At 48.0% G+C, this 21,256-nt stretch overlaps 1 protein-coding gene across 1 annotated transcript in view; it reads right to left on the bottom strand.

The window, feature by feature from the left end:
• The window catches only part of RYR1 (ryanodine receptor 1), a 110,268-nt gene that overhangs the window by 5,428 nt on the left and 83,584 nt on the right, over window positions 1-21,256 (bottom strand). Inside the window, 9 exon segments of the mRNA XM_033127196.1 lie at window positions 80-122; window positions 1,740-1,870; window positions 2,650-2,901; window positions 3,908-3,994; window positions 4,936-5,089; window positions 5,686-5,750; window positions 6,445-7,254; window positions 9,631-9,972; window positions 20,923-21,110. Coding sequence (XP_032983087.1) covers window positions 80-122; window positions 1,740-1,870; window positions 2,650-2,901; window positions 3,908-3,994; window positions 4,936-5,089; window positions 5,686-5,750; window positions 6,445-7,254; window positions 9,631-9,972; window positions 20,923-21,110 — 2,072 coding nt within the window.

The following is a 21,256-nucleotide window of genomic DNA, read 5'->3' as shown; positions in this document are numbered from 1 at the left end:
CGACAGAGCTGGAATAGCCTGGTGGCAGGAAGGGACCAGCTCAGGAGGCCCTGCCATCTCCCCATCCATGTCCTCTTACCTTCCGCTTGACAAACTTGTCCCAGTAGTTGCTGGGGAAAGATCTGTCGAGACAGAGACAGCAAGATGTCAGGGCAGGAGGGAATAGGAGCCACCAGTCAGGCCAGGGTGGTTTGAAATTCCAATGCTTTTCTTACATGGGACCTCACACTCTCACTCGGGGTCCGGCTTTAAAGACCCCAGGCCTGTCGAAGTTTGCCCCAGATCAACCATCACCCCCACTGCCATCTTTGATGGAGCTGAGGTGAGGCAGGTGGCTTGTATTCAGAGCCCGCATGTGCAAAAAGACACAGACCTGCACTCAGGTGGGGAGGCTCCTGCGTGTGAAAGGTGGGGAGGACCCTGCGTCAGCAGTCTGGCCCTGCTCCAGCTCCAGGGGAATGGTGTGCCTTCTCACACTGTCTTAATTTGATGACTCTGGCCTTTTATTTACCATTTTCCAATTGATGAGTTGATGCCCTAGCACCCTGCAAAGGTGGCCAATGAGTGTTTTTTTTGGGGGGGGAGTTGGGGAGAGTGGAGATTTATCATGACTCCATGGATTTCGACCTATTTGGTGTATTTCAATTCCTGGCACTTCCTGTTCTTATTGATGCTCACACTGTCCCTGATTTGCCCAGTGGGCATCCCTCTAGCGGGCGGCTGGGTCCTTTCAGCACGGCACCATTTTTCATCAAGCATATCCTTGCTTTCTGACACAACAGGAGAATCCAGGCTCATCTTGCACTTCCCCACCTCAGCCCTGAAATCTGCCACTCTTCCAAGGAGTCTGATTCCTTTTCATGGGAAATGGTATTTAGAAGTCAAATACCTTGGATGGACACTATTTTAAACAGATGTGTCTCTTTTTGTTAAGCATGTGTACTTGAATGTGAGTTAAATGTGCCTTTGATGGTGACAATGAGCGTAGGGTGTGCTTGGTGTGACTTCTCTCCCTCCTCACAACACCTCTACTAAGGCAGGACCCCATAATAAGATAACTGCCCACTTTTATCTTGGACTTACTGTGCCCCAGAAACGACATTAACTCATTCATGGTTACAAGATCCTTGTGAGGTTGGTGCTATTATTTAGCCCCATTTACAGTGAGGCGACTGAGGCACAGAGGCTAAGTGACTTGACCAAGAACTCCCAGCTGGGGTTCAAACCCGACCTAGTGTTCTTATTCTAGAAACGTCTCCCCTCTACGATGCTGACCCCTTATATGGACAAGTGAAATGGGACTTGATCTGGGAGGAGAAGGGAAGTGGGCTGGGAGTGCACTTCGGGGATCCCCACTCCCACCACATTGCCCTCACACACCCTCATTCCTTGTCTGGGCTCAGTTTAAACACCAAATGACTTCACATTTCTCACTCATGGCACCTGGGTGAGAATCCCACAGGGGGACAGGGTTTAAAATACAGGTTCCTGGTCTCCACCTTGAACCAGAATCTCCAAGGCTAGGGCCCAGGAATCTCCATGTGTCACCAGCACCCCCAGGGGTAACTTAATGCACAGGAAATGTGTCTATGTTACAGAGAAGAAGACCAAGGCTTGGGGAGAATGAGTCAGGGCTGGCAGTGACCAGAACCCCAGTCTTTTGAGGCCCAGACCTGGACTGGAGTGAAAACCCAGCTGTGCTTCTCCCACCCACCCTGAGGTGGGGGTTGGGCCCTTACGGCGTGTTGAGCACCAGACGGTCCCACTGCCCCTTTACGTCGTCGTCCTCAGGCTGCTCGGTGATGTAGAGGCCGTCAAACTCCAGCTTCCGGGCCAGCTCCTTCTCCCGCTTAAAGATCACCAGGGGCACCTAGATTTTGCAGACAGGCAAAGGGGTGGGCGTCAGGCACCTCAAGAGCGCACAGCTTCAGCAGGAGCTGGGAGCTCACGCTGGAGCCTTGGTGAGCCCCTCCATCAGAGGAGCCTTCCCAGAGGCATTAGGATACTGACAGAGAAGCACGGGCAGAGGCGTCAGAGCTGAGATGGGAGAAAAATGGGAGAGCCCAGAAGAGCCTGATGCAGCCTGGCGCTTCCCAAGTGAGGGAGGTCTGAATTCAGAGCTCAAGGATGAACAAAACAGAGGCAGGTGAAAGGAGGTGGACGTGGGGAAAAGCATTCCAGGCAGAGGGAACAGCATATGCAAAAGTTCTAAGCCAAAAGAACTCTCGTCATCCAATCCTGAAGTATCAAGATTTCCTAAAAGTCAGATCTTAACGGAATTCAAATTGCAACTCTCATAACACTCCTAATGGGGCACCACAAACCTCAGACATAGTTGATGTCAGAATCCACATCCCCATCTTAGCACCGTTATGTCTGAGACCCCATAGACTCCCACCAACTGACCGACATGCAGGAAATACTATTCCCAATGACAAGTTTTGCCTCTTGATCCAGAAATTAACATAGTCACAGGATCCGGCTCCTCACCTCCCAGTTTGAATGTCATCTTCAATCCTGTACCCAAACCCCCAGCCTTTACTCCAACTCCAGGCCCCCTCTGTCCCAACCTCTGTATGAGATCCCGCCGCGCCAGCACCCCCACCCCCAACACACAAGCTCCTTCCCAGAACCATGGTCATGGCCCACCTTGAGGCAGTTGTAGCCAATGATGCAGAGAAAGGCCACCAGTGTGTGCAGCAGGCTTAAGCAACGCAAGGCAGGCTCCATGTAGCCCGTGCTCTCCTCCAGGAAGTAGTACACCATGTTCTCATCCTCGTCGCCCTCTGCTTCCTCACCGACCCCTGAGCCCCAGCCAGAGCCACCGCCAGACCCGGCTCCTGCCAGGTCCCCAGCTGCTGAGCCCTCCATGTCATCCTCCCCGGGTGGAGAGTCTGAGACCTGAAGGGGGGCAGAGGTCAGTCAGGGCAGGGACCCTGGTGTCCTGGTACCTGGTCTGTCATATCCAGAACCCACTAATAGAATTAACAGCCTCCATTTCTGAGGTTGGACAGGCCCCTGTCAGATAGTTTCAGGACTGTCAATCATGATCAAGGGGTGGGCCCAAGATGCTAGCTAGTAAATCAGATTCTGTCCTGGGAATTTGACTGTTGAACTGAATGACAGGAGGACTGAAAACAGAGTTGATCATCCCGATAGTTGAGCCCTTTAGAGACTGACCACTAATATTAACACTAATCCTAAAATTAGCAGCAACTGACATTTATACAGCACTTTTTGTACGCCAGGTACTATTCTAAATGCTTTACACATATAAATACTCTTTTAATCCCCACAGCTGTTATTATCCTATTTTACAGATGAGAAAATTGAGGCACAGTGAGTTTAAGCACCTTGCCTAACATCATGCAGCCAGTGAGAGGTAGAGCCAGGATTCAATCTCACAGAAGCCATGCTCTGATCACTCTGCTAGACCACCTCTCTGTCCTGTTATCTAAGTCCCTGGCAAGACCCCAAGAGTCCCTCTGTCCTTCAGGAGACCTAGTTCTTAGCCCTTTCCTTCCATTCCATGAGCTGCCATTTCCTCCTCCATACAAGTTTCTCTTTAGCTTACATGAAAGCCAAAAGGCTTAACTGAATCAGTGGGTGTTGCAAAGGCAAAGGCCTGCACCCAGGGGCACAGGGCTGGCAAATGGCAGAGCTGAGCAGGGAACCCAGAACCAGCTCCCTGTTTTAACTTCCGCAGGCACTCAGGCTTCTGTCCAGATGGGCCAGACACCCACACGTACCCCCACGAGGGTCCCAAGATCCAAGTGTCCAGCCTGAACCCCGCTGGGAACCCCGAGCCCAACACCTTCTCCCTGGCAAACTGCAGAGGCCCTGGGAACCTGTTAGGGGCTAAGCCTCCCATTCACAGCAGATCCTCCTGGACTCTCATGACCATCACCTTATAAAACAGCAAGATGAAGTTGATGGCAAATGCCAAGAAGAGGGCAAGGAATCGCAGGGTGTAAAAGTTCCGGGAGAGGTAGTTCTAAGATGAGGAGAGAAAGACAGAGAGAGCTCACAGTCCACCCTCCTCCCTGGAGAATCCATTCCATCATTGACCCACAATACAAGCACCTGGGTCCTCAATATCTGGTCCCACAACCTCCTATTGAGTGCTTACTGTATACCAAGTCCTGGGGTAAGAGCTTTATTTGCATGAACTTGTTTAATTCTCACAACCCATGAAGTGGGCACTGCTGAAACACCCACTTCACAGATGAGGAAACTAAGGCTCAGGGAAGTGAGATGTCTTGCTCAAGGGCACATAACCAAGAAGTGGCAGACCTGGGATTTGAAGCCAGGCAGTCAAGTTCCAGAGTCCATGCTCCCAACCCCTTTGCTGCTCCCCGTGTGAGGTTATCCTGTCTGCTTTACCTCTTTTTCACTCTACTTTCTCTTTATCCTTCATTCTTCCCACGAACCCTCACTGAACCACCTTATGTCCAACATGTTTCCCTCAGCCCCTTATGTCAGGCTGGGCCTGGAAAGCAGACAGGACAGGCAGAGCCCTGGGCCCTGCCCTCCCTTCTTCCTGACCTGGATGAGCTACTCCTTCCTGAACAGGAGTAGCTGGGGCTGGTGTGGTGGTTCCAACCTAAAGGCTGACAGCCAAGAAACAGGCCATGGTGGGAGGAACAGAGCTGTGGCCTCAATGGGACTTAGCTCTGGACAGAGGATGGGGGTGGCAAGCCTGGGCAGGTGGTCCCAAATGAGCACAGGTGTGGAGGTTCAAATAAGGATCATTAGCTAGGAGAGGCTGAGAAGCCATATGGGGACTACTTGAAAATACTGCCCTATGCCCAGGTCCTGGCTCTGTCTGGGGACATCTCTGCTCTCTCCCCAGCCTGCTACAGGTGAGCTCAAGAACAGGATGGGGAGAAGAGGTGGTGTGAAGACAGTTTCAGTGTGCCCTTGCTGGGTCCTCACCAGGAACTTCACCCGTTGCACTTCTAGCTCTCCCCAGAATTCCAGGCCCGCGCCTCCGGCTTCCTCCTTCTTTGGAGGGGGTGGAGGAGGTGCTGTTTTCTTGGGGGGCTCTGGTGGGGCCTCAGGGACTTCTTCCTTCTCCCCATTCTCAGCACTGCAGGGAAGGACAGAGTGAGGAGCTGTCTGGGCAATTTGTTTGTTCGTTCATTCATTTGTTCATTCATTCATTCAAAGCCATGCACTGGTGGCCCAGCCCATGCCTCGCCCAGGTGTAGATGGTACTGGAGACATAATGATGAGACAAACTCAGGCCCTGTCCTCATGGGGCTCCAGTGGAATGGCATACAGACCCATCGCCAGGCAGTAGCAGCCCAGTTTGGTCAGGGCTGCCATGTGGGAAGCTCAGGGGATTATGGGAGCCCAGAAGAGACACCTCTTCAATTTAGGAGGGTGGTGTCAAGGTAGGGTTCTTGGAGAAAGAGACATACGAGCTAAAACGGGGAAGATGAGGAAGACTGCGATGAAGTATGGGGAAGGTGTTCTGGGTGGAGGGGACGGCCTTACAAAGGCTTGGTGGTCAGAGAGGAGCACTAATTTCTCTCCTCCCTTTCACAGAGCCGCTCCTCTGGGTCTGGGCTGGGTGATGCTGAGGACACAGCCTCCTGGCTTGGGTCCTAACCTCAGGAGGCTCCCAGTCCAGGAGGGAAGTAGTGATAGGGGCTGGGGCCCTTGGTCCCCAAGACCACTCACTCGGCTTTCTCAGGCTCTGGCTCCGGCTCTGGTTCTGGAGGCAGCTCCTCTTCCTCTCCACCCACCTGGCGGCAGGGTAAGCATTAGGGCTGGGCCCCCATCCCAGCACTACTCAGTGCTGCCCTGCCTGCTCCTTTGTGTCTTTCCAGTCATTTCCCCTGGGCCATCTAAGTTTTACTCTCCCCCCACCAGAAGGAAGAGGGATTATAACTCTCACTTCACAGACGGGAAACTGAGGCTCGGAGAGGTGGTGCGCCTTGCCTAAGCACTGTGCTGGGTCAGGCTGACTCCAAGTGGAGCTCTTCTCCCCTAGCTTCCCATACCCTGACAACAGCACCCCAGGGCACCATGGGCCTGAGGACGCTATAGGGGTCTTGTCTTGGTCAGGTGGGCGACCTAATTCCCCACAACCATCTACCTCTGAGGGTCTTTCCCACGTCTCGGACCCTATCTCAGATCTGTTTAGTTCTTGGTCCTGTTTCTCCTCTAAGTCGGTCTGAGGTTCTCCCGCTCTCTGTGGCTCCAGGTATCTTTTCCTTTGTCTCCAAAAAACATCACCTTTCCCCCAACCCCAAGCCTCTTTCCAGGTTTGCATCTGAGTCCATTTCTCTGTCGGTGTCTCTGTGTCTCTGAGTGTCCCTCTCAGGCTCTCTCCCGTTTCTCCCTCTGTGCGTCCCTGTCTCTCAGAGTCTCTCTTCCCCCTCGTCCCTTCTACCCCCAATCTCTCCCAAACCCCAAAGCCCCCGACGGCACTCTCACCCCCAGCTTCCTCTTGATGATGGGGGAGCCCTCGGGCGTAGGCGGCTCCACCGACGTCGAATCACCCATGTCCCCAAGGCCTCCCGGGGCCCCTTCGGACCGGAAGAGGCCCCCGTCGGACACGGCCACCGCCCGGTCAGCGCCTCCCGGGCCGGCCTCGTGCGCCGCTGCCTCCTCGTCGCCCTCACCCTCGGCGGCGTCGCCCGCGCCCTCGCCCTCACCCTCGCCGTCCGCGTCGCCTCCGGGCCCGGCTGGCTGCTCGCCGCGCACCTCGTCTCCCGTCGGGTCGGGCATGCCAGCCAGCAGCTCGGTGACCGTCACCTTCTTGGCCCCCTCCACGAGGCCGCCGCCGAAGAGCGAGCCCCAGAGCAGGCGCAGCGCGCCGGCCGCCGCCCCCGCGCCCGCCGCTCCCACGTGCGCCACGGCCGCCCACAGCAGCGCGCCCGCCGCCGTCGCCGCCTCGCGCGCCGTCAGCCGCCGTAGCCGCCGCACGCGCCGCCGCAGGCCGCGGTAGCTGAGGCCGCGCAGGGCCCGCGCCAAGGCCGCCGCCGCGCTCGCCGCCGCGCCCGCCGCCGCCGGCCCCTCCTCGCCCTCCGGCCCCGCCGGGCCCTCCTCCGCGCCCTCGGCGCCCGCCTCGGCCGCGCCCTCGTCCTCGTCCTCCGCGGGCTCGCCCTCGGGCTCCGAGATCTGCGCGGCGATCTGCATCTCGAAGATGGTGTCCTCACAGAAGCTCACGAAGAGTTCCATCTTCTCGGACTCCCCGCCCTCGTTCACCACGTCGAAGATGAACTGGCGCTTGGACTCCTTCACCTGAGGAGCCGGAGAGGGGCGAGGTGGGGGGACAAGGGGTCACTGGAGCAGCCTCCGCTCGACGCATTGGTATTAATAGTAGTATTAAATATATGCTTATTAATTGTATTTAATCATTTAAAGCAAAATTCATAATTTTCGTTATTAATAGCAAACATATAGCGCTCTCAGTAGGTACTCTCGTAAGAACTTCAACAAGGCCGGGCCTTGTACCAGGCATCTTACATATATTATCTCATTGAATCCTCCCCAAAAAACCTGTAGGGGCTCCTAACCCCATTTTACAGATGACGAAATGGAGGCCCAGAAAGCCAGCAGCCCCAGGTGACTCAGCTGCGAGGTGGCACGTGTGGGGTTCGGGGTTCAAATTCCCAACAAGCTGGCTCTAGAATAGCTGTCTTCTCTTAGAGACAGAGCATAGTGCTTGAGCAAAACGGTTACGCAACCACCCTGCCTGGGTTCAAATCCTGATTCTGCTACGGAGTAAGTGGGTGATTTAGACGTAACTCTCTGGGCCTCAGTTTCCCCCTCTGTAAATTGGGAACCTATGTTTAGGGTTGGTGTGAGGGTTAAATGCGATAATAGATGCTGAGGGATTGGAACAGCGCCTGGCATGTAATAAAAGCTACCTAGTGTCTGCTATTAGACTGCTGCAGGAGTACTCCAGGTCTACACCAATATGTGGACTCCTGACCAGCAGAGGAAAGTGGGAATGGGAAAGCGTGAGCAGGAGGCAGTGAGTGTTTGAAGGAACAACACTAAGGGAATGAGTGTCACATGGGCACGTGACAGGCAAAGGGGACGGCAGAGCTCCCACAGAATGGACAGGAGTGTGAAGGACCAGCAGTGAATGCAGCAGATACCCAGGTGCAAGGATGGTGCAACCACTTTTATGCCAGATTGGGGAGGTAAGTATGCAATGGTGCCCCAAGGGACACAGTTGAGTGTGCAAACTCTTGAGGGTTCCTGTGGAATATGTGTGGGGGCTAATGTGCAAGAGCCTTGTGAGAGAGCGCCAGGGACTAAGGGAAGAAGCTGGTGTGAGGCGGGTGTGGCAGCATGGGAGAACTAGGAAGTAGGCCACGATGTGGGGCTCCGTGTGCATTGTGGACACGAGCACACGGGGCAGGCACGCAAGGGCGTGGGGCCAAAATGAGGGAGCAGTGTTAGTGTGGGAGGGGTCTACAATTCACAGAATCAGTGCATGTGAGGCAGGCATGAGTGTACAAGGGGGACCGGGGAGTCAGTGCAAGAGGGCCCAGCACATAAGGACAAGGCTCGGTGTGGGAGATGAGCCCAGGTGTGCATGAGCCAGGTGCCCCCTGAGAAGGAGACACGAGGGGCCCAGTTGTTTGAAGTGATGGGAGTACAAGCCTCATGGGCTACAAGTGTGAAGTGGGAAGAGGTGTGCAAGAGCATGTGGGAGGAGTGTGCAGGTACCTGGGAGCAGCTGAGGAACAAAAGGGAAGTGTGAGTTCAAGGGGTGTGCAAGGGGTCCACTGTCTTAGCATGCAAGGGATACGCAGGCTTGGCATGCAGTGTGTGTGAGCAGCAGGCCACCAGGGCAATGGGGGCTGAGGGTGTGCGAGGGGCATGTGGGAGTGTGAGAAAGTGGCCAATGGGAACCACACGCAAGCTAAGTGTGTGACGTGGGTGGGGGTGTACCAGGGCCACATGAGTGTATCTTGGGGCACGTGTGTGTGTAAGGGGTATTGAAACATTTGTGGGATGGGCATAGGAGGGGCTGAGACAGGGCACATCAGGCCAAGGAGTAGGCCTGGCCACCAAGGCCATGCAGGAGCTCTTTTGGGCGAGTTTAAGAGCGTGGTCCAAATGTGCATGGGTAATATGTGTGCCAGGGTTACACTGAGGGCATGTGGGCGGTGAGTGAGGGGTGGACAACCATATGTCCTGCCAGGGCTACATCCGAGTGAGTGTGCATGAGATCTGCACCTACATGTAGGCCCAGAATAAGTGGATTGGGCATTGTGTGCTAGGACCTGGGGCACACATGGTGACTGGTGAGGGCGGGGCCAGCAGTGCCCCCCACCCAGGTCCCCAAGGTGAATATGCAGAGTGGGTATGGATAGGCCAGGGCCAAGAGAGGGCATACCAGGTGCTGCTGGGAAGGTGAGCAAGGAGTGTATAACCATGTGGGTTCCGGTATGCATGGGCTTGGTTGCATCAGGACCATATGGGCTCCCAGGGCGAGTATGCAAGTGGTAGGCATGGTGTGTGCGCAGCCACAGGGAGGGCACACTGATGCTGCTGCATGTACAAAGGTGAGCAGACGTGCAAAGCGTGCACAGCTCCATGTGGGGTCCAAGAGTGAGAGGAGCATCCCAGAAGCCCCGCAAGGTGAGCATGCACGCTGACCTGTGGCATCTCCCACTGGGTGCGATTCGTCTCTGAGATCTCAAAGTAAATGCGCTCAATGCGGCGGGACGCGCCCATGATCTCAATGCGGCCCAGGTAGGGCCGGAAGTACTCGAGGATGCTCTCGGCCAGCTCTAGGAAGTTGCGCAAGCGCGGGTCGTGTGGCACGTGCTCCGACAGATTGGTCAGCAGTACCGCCACGTTGAAGCCGATTTCGCGAGCTGGCTCCTGGAAGCGGTTGGCGAACTCTTCACAGTTGATCATCTCATTCTCATCTGCTTCGGAGCACGAAAGCAGAAACTGGATTTCTGGACCGGTGAACTGCTTCTGGCTGTCCATGGCCTAGGGGTGGGCAGGGGTAAGGGGGAGGTCAGAGGGTTGGCCTAGAGAGCCTCAATGCTCCTCTTAAAACAACTATGGACTTTTCGTAAAGACAGAAAAGTCCAGAATCATATCACCAGCACCCAAAGCTGACACTCAGCAGGTTGGCATGACCAAGGCTGCACCAGCCATTAAAATGCTGCCTTTCCACAACGCTGAGCTGCCACCCACTGTAAGATATATTGCATTTTCAGAGATGGTAAGATGTGAATTGATGAAATTCAGCACTTTGGTAGTAAATGGTAAGAGATGATATCCCGTGCTCCCTATGTGCCATCCTGGTATGCCCCTGCAGGCCCGCTCTCCATCCTTCCTCCCTCTCCGCCCTTCACCTGCTTGATGGCACCCATGGTCTGGACCAGAGGCTTTCTTGGCCCTCTGGCTGTAGGTGGGATCCATCCAGTTGGGGTCAGGAAGCAGGAGAAGAATTGAGTGTGGCATTTCTCTCCCCGGCCTGGCCTCCTCCCTGTACTGGCTGTGTCCCTCACTCCAAGGTGAGTCCTGCAGCCCTGTCCACACAGCTCCTTCTATCTCCAAGTTAGGTAACTACTTTTTCCTCCAAGCCAGCCCCCTCCAGTCTAGGGCCCTGATTGATACAGGCCACCACTTCTGCCACTTTCTCAAGGCCCTCCCCCCAACCATTTCCAGTAATTAAATATTGACACTTGACACAGTGGAGGCCTCTGAATTTCACCTGGGAATAAAGAGTATCATGCCCATCACCCAGAGTTAACAATGCTCACGATGACATATTTTTCAAATACTGTATGTTTAAGGACTAAAACATTACAGGTATGGTTGGAGCCCTCTGTGTATCCTTCTTTGGCTCCATTTCCCCCACCCTCCCAGAGGGTAACCACTATTCTGGACTTAGTGTATCCTTCCAAACGTGAGTCAATACTTCTACAACCTTTATCCCATCATTTTCTCACACACACAAAAATAGATCCAGTATTTTGTGTGTTTTTTCATTGAAAGAATTGTTATTATAATCATGTAATTTTAAACTTGCTTTTTTCACTCAACTATGTTTTCAGGATCTATCCTTGTTGATATATAGATCAAATGAATTCATTTTCACTGCTGTGTAGTATTCCTGTTGTATAAATATAACACTCCTCATGCTCCTGATGATGCGCAGGGAGGTCGTTTCCAGTTTCATTGAACATTCTGGTGCTGATCTCCTACGCACTTTTTGCAAGAGGCTCCCTAGGGCAGTTTTCCAAATGTTGTGACTACACCCACAGTAAGAATACATTTTACAAAAAAAAACACAAAAAACAAAACAACAACACAAAGGTTTCACGACACAATTCTGACTTTTGCTGTGCAACACACTCTATAATATTCTGTTTTATTTTTAAAGATGCTGGTCATGACTTAACTAAATTTCATGACCCACAGGTAGGTTGCAACATGCAGTTTGAGAAATGCTGCTCTGGGGTATGAACAAAAGCGAAATTTTCTGTCTCTAAAAAGTGCTTTGTAGCCAAGAACTTTGCAAAATGCTTTCTAAATGAGTAACATGCTTTGCAAATCATGAAGGGCTCTAGAAACCGCAGAGCGTGGAGACATAATCACACAGGAACTCTTCACCTTCTTTCCTCCCTTCACCAAATTACTAGTGTGACACTGCCTCTCTTAAAAGCACCCTCCGCGCCTCCCGTAGAGGCCTGGGATTCCGTCCCCTCCATTCAGTTCTGGACTCTGCTCTTATGATTTGCTGCTCTCTCTTTGTCATCGTCCATTTGCCCACCCCCTTCTTTTGAAATACTCTCTTCTCTGACTGTTATCAGTTTCCTTTGCTGAAGTCTTCTTCTCTTCCAGACCTCTAAAGATTGGGGGACTCCAAACCTGAAATTTATATCCCTTTCTTTAAATATACACTCTCCATGGAGATATCATTGAAATGCAAGGCTCTGAATGCCATCCCACACCAATGATGGCCAAATCTACATCCCAGCCCTGACCTCCAGAATCCAGACACTTCCAGCTGAAGCCCTGCCTGACATCTCTTTGTGGATCTCTACCCCAAACTGGAAACAGCCAAAACCAAACTCTTGATTTCAAAACCTCTTCTCTCACAGACTTACCCATCTCAGGAATAGCATCACCACCCACCCAGCAGCTTAAGCTAAAATCTTTGAGTCATCCTTGATTCCTCTCTTTTATCTCACCACCCACACCTTATCCATCAGCAAATCTGTCAGCCCTGCTTTCAACAGGTCAAGGACCCCTATATTTCTGCCCCCTCCATGGCTCCCACCTGGTTTTACCCTCTATTGTCTCCCATTGGACCATCACAGCAACTTCCTTCCTGATCTCCCTGCTCTCCCTTTATCCACACACATAGCTAGAGGGACTCTGGAAACATTTGAGTCAGGCCATGTCCCCAACCCCCCAACTCCAACTCAGAATCCTCCCTTGGCTCCATCTCATTCAGGTTAAAAGTCAAAGTCAAAGTCTTCCCTGAAGCCAACCAGTCCCTGCACATCTGCCCCTCTCACCTCTCAGACTTTATTTCTTCCTCTCTCCCCCACAACAGCCCTCTCCTGCCCCATGGCCTCCTTTGCATCCCTCTATTCCCACCTTGCAGCCTTTACACTTGCTGTCCCCTTCACATGGGATGCCACAACCTCCCTGCACCTTCACATGGTAACTTTCAGCTCCCAGCTTCAGTGTCCTCTTCTAGAAGGACCTTCCCCTGTAAGTTTACAGGGCTTACTCCACCCATGCTCTCTTGCATGTTGCCCTCCTAATTTTCTTCAGAACACAGATTATAATCTGAAATTATTTGATTTATTTTCATCTGCCCCTCCCCACTGGGCCATCAGCTCTGAGGGTGGGGTCTCTGTTTTGCTCACTGCTGCACACAGTAGGTGCCCAACACATATTTGTCAAATGAAGTAAGCATCTTGAAAACTGTGAAGAGTTTACAACTGTTAAAATTTTTGAAAATTAAAAAGTCAAGATTTTTTTAAAAAATCCTGAACTTGTCTTTTAAACCATAGAGAAACGGAAAAGCATGCTGTAAAAATACAAAGATTAATGGAGAGTCTGGGAAACCACATGAAGCTTGGTAAATGGTCAGGCAGTTAGGAATGAGAAGACCGCCATTCTGCAATAGAACGAACTGATGCATCTGCGCATTGACACAAATGGCTACTGACATCACAGAACGAGAAACAGTGTGACAGGATGTGCCTCCTGATGGATGGAGGCAGCACCACAAAGGAAGGTGCTCACAAAAAAAAACACCCCAGAAACAAAAACTCCACACCTGAATCTATTGAGCTTTTTGACCTAAGTCCAAGTTTACAGGAAACACAGGGGGCAGAGGAACATGTTGAGTGACACCACAAAGCTGTATCAGCCAGATCCAAACTGTGGGAAACTACAACTAAGACAGCACTATGTAATGACAGCCACAAGCCACATGTGGCTACTGAGCACTTGAATCATGGCCGGGGCAAACTGAGATGTGTTCAAAGTGTTAAATATGCGTGCATACTGGATTTTGAAGACTTAGTATGAAAAAGTGAACAGGGGCTGGCCCAGCCCGGTAGCTCAGGTGGTTGGGAGACCCTCGAGGTCGCGGGTTTGAATCCCACATGGGTCAGTGAGCTGCGCCCTCTACAGCTAAGATTGTGAACAACAGCTCTCCCTGAAGCTGGGCTGCCGCGGGCAGCTAGAGGTTGGAGTGAGCTTCCAAGAGCTGCTGTGAGCAGCCCAGGGACTGCCTCATCTGTGGGGAGCGCAAGGTTCTAATATCAGCGTGAGCCAGGGAACTGTGTCCTATACAACTACACTGAGAAACAACAGTTTGAACCGGAGTGGGGGGGCGGAGGCGGAAAAAGGGGAAAATTTTTTTTTAATTAAATTTTTAAAAATGAATGTAAAATATCTAATAATTTTTAAATTGATTACATGTTAAAATAATGTTGTGGATATACTAGGTTAAATAAAACATGGTTAAAAATAATTTCATGTATTTCTTTTTACTCTTTCTAAAGCATGGGTACTAGAAAATTTTAAATTATCCATGTTGCTCACATCATATTTCTATCGGGCAACGCTGTTCTACAGGACCAACAACCTGGGCCTCCAGCAGATAAACTATCTGGAAAAGGAAAAGTTATGGAGGAGAAGTAGTAGATAAAACAAGGATTAAAAAAATACCAACGAATTGCAATGGGTGGGCCTTGTTTGAATCCTGGTTCAAAGAAGTTGCAAAAAATTGTATGTGATATTTATGAGATTTGGAAACTTTAACACTGATTACATACGTAATGATTTAAATAACTGTAGAAATTTTTCATTTTGTTTTTGCTTAGGAGTGATAATGATCTTGTGGCTTGTTAAATAAAAGGAAAGCCTTTTAAGAACATATATCATACAATTCCATTTATAGGAAGTATCCAGAAGAGGCAAATCTATAGAGACAAAAAGTAGATTAGTGGGTGCCAGGGGCTTGGGTGGGGGAAATGGGAAGTGACTAAAGGGCACAAGGTTTCTTTTTTGGGGTGATTAAAATTAGATTGTAGCGATGTTTGCACAATTCTGTGAATAGACGAAAAAAATCACTGAATCGTACGTTTTAAATGGCTGAATTTTACGGTATGTGAATTCTATCTCGACAAAGATTTTTTAAAAATAAGTCTTTAGAGATACATACACAAATATTTTCAGATTAAAAACTCATAAAGAAAAACTCAAAATAGTGCTGCCCAATAATAAATTAGTAGCCTGAAATGTGTTTACAACCATCAGAAAGGGCTTTCCACACTGAAGATGTTTTGGAATCTGCAAAGCCCTTATCAATGGAGATGCGCCTTGCAAACTGTCAAGAACTCTGTCAACCACAAAGGACTTGGGAAACTACAAAACAATGCTATATTTTTAAATGCAAATTTACATATGAACATAAATGCAGAAATAAATAACTGGAGAGATGTACACCAAGTGGCTAACAGTGGCAGCCTTTGGAGTGGTGGGATGAGAACAGGATTGGGGGTGGGGGCCACAGGTGACCTCCATCATGGCTGTAAGTTCTCAATTTCTTTACAACAGGAATGTATTCATGTATTACCTATTTCATGAAAAATTAATTCAATATTTTAAATGATTTTCTACATAAAAATCAAGTATCCTGCATGGCCAAAAAAAAAAAAAAAAGTCACCATAAGCAAAATCAAAAGACAAACGATGAACTTGGAAAAATAGGTGCAACTTCTATCACTAACAAAGTTATAATTAGTTAATATATAAAGAGCTCCTAGAAATCAAGAAGAAAAATACCAACATCCCAATAGATAAATAAGCCAAGGGCATGGTCATTTCACTGAACAAGTAGTATTAAATAACATGAAAAGATGATTTAACTGCTCTCATAACAGGAGAAATGTGAATTAAAACTGCAATGCAATATCATTTTTCACCTATCAGACTGGCAAAAATCCAAATATTTGACAATGTGGTCTGGTGGTGAGGCTGTGGGGAAAGAGGCACTCTCACATGTTGCTAACAAGAGGGAAAAATGGAGGGCAAAATCTGTTCAAAAGACAAGTGCATTTACCCTTCAACCCAACAATCCCACTTTTGGAAGTTTATCTTTGATATAACTGCACATACAGAATGATGGATGTACATAAGGGTAACTGTTGTAGCCAGCATTGCTAGTAGCCCATAGGGAGCCTTCCTCAGCACACTTACTTCCATCTGCTAGAAACCTGCAGTACACGTTTACAATATCTGTGCTATAAACTGCTCCTTTGTACAGTGCACAACTTGCACAACTATCCATGGCAGCCCTGACTACAGCATGCATTGTAATAGCAAAAGACTGATAACAAAGCACATGTCCATCAGCTGGGAATAAGCAAATAAACTATACATATATAGTACCTATTTTATATATATACATAGTATATATATACTATACATATGGATAGTATATATACACATATAGTATATATTGTATAGTATATATATATACTATATAGAGTATATATACATATGGTATATATATATAGTATAGTGTATATATATACATATAGTATATATACATACATATAGTATATATGTACATAGTATATATGTATACTATATACAGTGGAATACTGAGCACCTGTAAAAAACTAATGAGGACACTCCCTGTATCTCCAGAATATATTGTTAAGTGACATAGAATAGTGTATGTAGTTCATTACCTATTATGTAAGAAAGAAGGACAATGACAATATCTGGAAAAAAAGGATGGAAGGATACAAAAGAAATTAATGTTTACTCACAGCAATGGGAGTGGGGGAAGAGTAGGTTAAGAAAGGGGTGGAGATGAGACTTCTCACTTCATACCTTGTTATGTTTTACTTTTTAAATCATGTGAATGTATTATCTTTTCAAAAATAAAACCAATGCATTTTTAAAGTTACAGATTGTTTGTAACTTTGTAAAATAGAGGTAATGAGCTACAAAAATGTTGTATACATGCCATCAAATCTTGTGATTTGTGAAGCTCTGAACAGTCGGGATAGATCTTTACCCATTTTTTAAAAATTCTTCTTGTTACTGAAAGCCTATACCCTTTTAGCAACCTCTCCCTATTCCCTGTCCCTGCATGACACCTCCAGCCTCTGGAAACCACTCACTTTTCTACTTTCTGTTTCTGTTCCTATAATTTGACTTTTTTTTAAGATTCCACATGTAAGTGATAGCATGAGGTATTTGTCTTTCTCTAACTGGCTGATTTCACTTACCAGAATGCCCTCCAGGTTCATTTGTGTTGTTGCAAATGACAGGATTTCTTTTTTTCAAGGCTGAATAATATTCCATTTTATACACACACACACATATGTACCACCTCTTCTTTATCCATTCATCTATTGACACTTAGTTTGTTTCCCAATCTTCACTATTGTGAGTAATGCTGCAATGCACATGGGAGTGTAAATATCTCTTTGAGATAATGGTTTCATTTCCTTTGGATAAATATCCAAAAGTGGAATTGCTGGGTCATATACTAGTTCTATTTTTAATTTCTTGAGGCACCTCCATACTGTTTTCCACAGTGGCTGCACCGATTTACAGTCCCACCAACATGGACGAAGTTTCCCTTTTCTCCACATCCTCCCCAACATTTATCTCTTGTCTTTTTCATACCAGCCATCCTAACAGGTGTGAGGTGATATCTCATTGTGTTTTTGATTTGCATTTCCCTGACAATGAGTGATGCTGAGCGTCTTTTCATGTACCTGTTGCCCATCTGTATGTCTTCGGGAAAATGTCTAGTCAGGTATTTTGCCCATTTTTAATTGGGTTATTGATTTTATTGTTTTTGAGTTGTATGAATATCTTGTATATTTTGGATATTCACCAGATATGTAGTTTTCAAATGTTTTCTCCCATTCCATTGGAGGCTTTTTCATTTTGTTGATTTTGTTCTTTGCTGAATATAATCATTTTAAAATTATGAATGAGGTGCATGTTAGCTCCAGCATAGTGCTTTTCCGTTCTCTTGCGGCCCTCACTGAGACCCTCTCCCTAAACCTACTGGTCTTGAGAGTAGGCCTGGAACTCCCAGACAGGGCCTGGCACCCAGGAAGGCTCACTGACTGTTTACTGGGCTAGATAAATGGATGAATCCAGAGGCAGTGTACTCTGCAGCCGGACTGCCTGAGTTCTAATCCCAGCTTTGCCACTTATTAGCTATGTGACCTTAAGCACATCACTTCACACCCTGTGCCTCAGTTTCCACTTATGTAATATAGTAAAAACTAGTCCTTACCGCATAAGGTTGCTATACGGGTTGACCCTTGAAAAACACAGGGGTTAAGGGCACTGACCCCCTGCACAGTTGAAAATCTGACTATAACTTTCGACTCTTTGAAAACTTTAGTCATCCCTTGGTATCCACGGGGAACTAGTTCCAGGACCCCCACACATACCCAATCCTCGAATGCTCAAGTCCCTTACAGAAAATGGTGAAGAACGATACACACAGTTGGCCATCTGCAGATTCCCAACTGTGGATTGAAAATACTGTTTTCAATCCACAGTTGGTTGAATCTGTAGATGCAAAACCCAGGGATATGAAGGGCTGACTGTGTATTTATTGAAAAAAAAAAATCCATTTATAAGTGGGCCTGCGCAGTTCAATCCCGTGTTGTTCAAAGGTCAACTGTAATTCATTTACACATAGGACCTGGCACAGAGTGAGAACATGGTAAATATTCTTCTTCTTTCTGAAGGTAGAGGGCTCAGGGACAGTGATGTCTAAGAAGCTTCGGGGGATTGGCAGGGAAGGTGGGGGTCCCAGGGAAGCAGGCATTGCTGGGGGCAGGAAATGGCAGATGGTGGCAAATGCTGCCAAGATGACAAGTCAGAGGAAAGATTCTGAAGTGAAGAGGTCACTGATGATCTTGAAATAATTTCAGGAGAGTGACAGGGACAGAAGCTAGCAAGCCCTAAATCAGGGCAGGAGTGGGAGGTGAGAAAGGAGTGAGTGAGGGCACTCCTCTTGGGAGCAGCAGCTGAGAGGGAGGGAGAGAGCAGAGAGGTTCCAAGGACAACTGGAAGGCGTGAGGCATTTTATTTTTAACCCAGGAGAGCCTGAGCTTATTTAAATGCTGATGAACAGTAGGGATTGTGACCCCTAGAATAAAAGAAGCCATGAACCTATGCTGATATTCATTAGTTAATAAGTAAATAAATGGAAGAGAAGGGAAAAAAACTCTTCCTTACAGTAAAATGGCACCTAATAAAGGTAAAGGGTATGGTGAAATTGGAAAACTACCATTTGCAGCTACCATAGTAATAATGTTCCAGGCAAGAATCATCAATGGATGCTAACCCCAGAGGGTGAGCAAGACATTTACATAGTCACAAAGGGTCTCCTGGGTTAAAAATAAAATGCCCCAAGCCTCCCAGTTATCTTCAGAGCCTCCCTGCATCTCTCCCCACTCCCCTCTCAGCCACTCCTCCCAAGAGCTGTCTGCCCTCTCTCAGTCCTTTCTCACAAAATATTAAAGGGAATGACAGTATCTTTACAATGGAGACCCTGGTAAACACCACCTTAACCAGGTGAGCCAAGCTAACACCAACAGTCACGGGAAGAACCAACATTGTGTGCCTCCTGATTCGATACATTGAGGTCACAACACATCTATAATAGATATTCCTGCCAAAGATGCAGGACCTGAATTGAATCACGATGAAAACTCAGACTAATCCACATTGAGGGGCATTCTAGAAAACAACTGGCCTCTGTTCTTTAAAAATGTCAAGCTCATGAAAGACAAAGACATCAAAAAAGGGTTCCGGATTGAAGGAAGCTAAAGAGACCGGATGTCTAAATACAACCCCTGATTTTGGATTGGATCCTTGACCGGGAAGAAATACGTCTTCAGTGAATGAAAATGGAATAAGCTCTGTAGATAGCAGCATTACAGCAGTGTTAATGTCCCAGTTTGCATAACTAGTCTGTGGTTATATAGAGAATGAACGTGTTCTCAAGAGATACACATTGAAGTATTTGGAGGTAAAAGGGAATCGTGATGGAGCAAATATGGTAAAAAGTTAATATTTGGGCAATCTAGGTGAAGGGTATTCAGAAATTCTGTTTACTATTCTTGCAACTTCTTATAAGCCACAAGGCCATTATCACTCATAAGCAAAAACAAAATAAAAATATCTGCAGTTATTTCAATCATTAAGTATGTAGTCAGTGTTCAAGTTTCCAAATCTCATAAATATCACATATAATTTTTTGCAACTTGTTTGAACCAGGATCCAAACAAGGTCCACTCATTGCAATTGGTTGATATGTCTTTAAACTTCCTTTGAAATAACTCCTTTGAAATGATAACTTCAAAGGAATTATTTAAAAAAAAAAAGGTCGCAAAATGGTGATGGATGGAAACAATCTGGCAGTAACAACAGCACAGGCGAATCTTGCTTTATTGTGCTTCGCAGATACTGTGATTTTTACAAACTGAAGGTAAGACTCCACCAGCAAAAAGACACTGACTTGCTGAAGGCTCAGATGATGGCTGGCTACTTTTAGCAATAAAATATTTTTTAAATAAGGTATGTGCATTGTTTTTGAATGCTATTCACACCTGATTGACGACAGTACAATGTAAACATAACTTTTATATGCACTGGGAAACCAAAAAAATGTATGTGACTTGCTTTATTGCGATGATTCACTGCACTGTGGTATTCTGGAACCAAACCTGCAATATCTCCAAGGTATGTCTGTAAAAATAGTGGCTAACATCTCTTGAGTGTTCCTGTGTTCCAGGCACTATCTACCCTCCCAGCGGTCCTGTGAGACAGTGAATGTTATTATCCTAGCCTCGTTTCACAGGGGAGGAAACTGAAGCTCAGAGCAAATGAGTGACTTCCCTGGAGTTACATAGGGAGAGAGGGTAGAGCTGGGGTGTAGGGGTTAACAGAGGCAGATGAGTGGGCTCCTGGATAAAGCTGCTTCCTGCATTTCCCTTCTAGCGGCCTCACTGTTTAAACCTGCCGTGGTCATTGGTGACTGCCTCTGCCATTAGACTATAAGCCTCGTGAAGGCAGGGCTATGTCTGTCTCTGCCATTGCTGTGTCCATGGTACCACGACAGGGCCCAACACAGTGGAGAAACCCAGTAGATGTTTATCAACTAAATCACTGATCTCTATATATAATAATTATAATATTATAGCTATGAACGATTATAGTTGAAATAATGGTTCTTATTTGTGTTAATGCATTTCATCTTCAAAACAACCCCAAGGACTGTTTTATCCCATTTCACAGATAAAGAAACTGAGGCTCCCAGAGAAGTCTCTTGCCCAAGGCAGGCATCAAGGAGGGGTATGACTGGCACTTGGCACTTCCCCTCCCCATCTACCTTCCAGCACCCACCTTCTGGAAGTCCTTTTTGGAGATGAGGCCACGGGGATCAGTGACGTAGTCCTGGAAGGCCTCCGAGCCCACGATGTCCTTGAGTTTCAGGAACATGTCAAAGAACTTGAGGATCATCTCCACGTTGGACGAAGATTCCACCAGCATGTCTACCATCTGCCGGGCAATCATGCCATTCACCACGTTCCCTGTGGGCAGCCCCAGGTCAGTGCAGAGCCTCCTTTCTGGAGTCCCGTGGCTTGCCTCCCTCTCCAGCTCAGGAGCCACCCATGGCTCTCCAAGATTGGCTGTGCTGGTGCAAGTTTCCCCAGCCAGCTCCCAAGCCTCCCCTCAG

This window comes from Rhinolophus ferrumequinum, chromosome 15 (genome assembly GCF_004115265.2).
Source record: "Rhinolophus ferrumequinum isolate MPI-CBG mRhiFer1 chromosome 15, mRhiFer1_v1.p, whole genome shotgun sequence".
NCBI lineage: Eukaryota > Metazoa > Chordata > Mammalia > Chiroptera > Rhinolophidae > Rhinolophus > Rhinolophus ferrumequinum.
The sequence above is the reverse complement of the archived record's forward strand: the minus strand, read 5'-3'. Positions and strand labels throughout refer to the sequence as shown.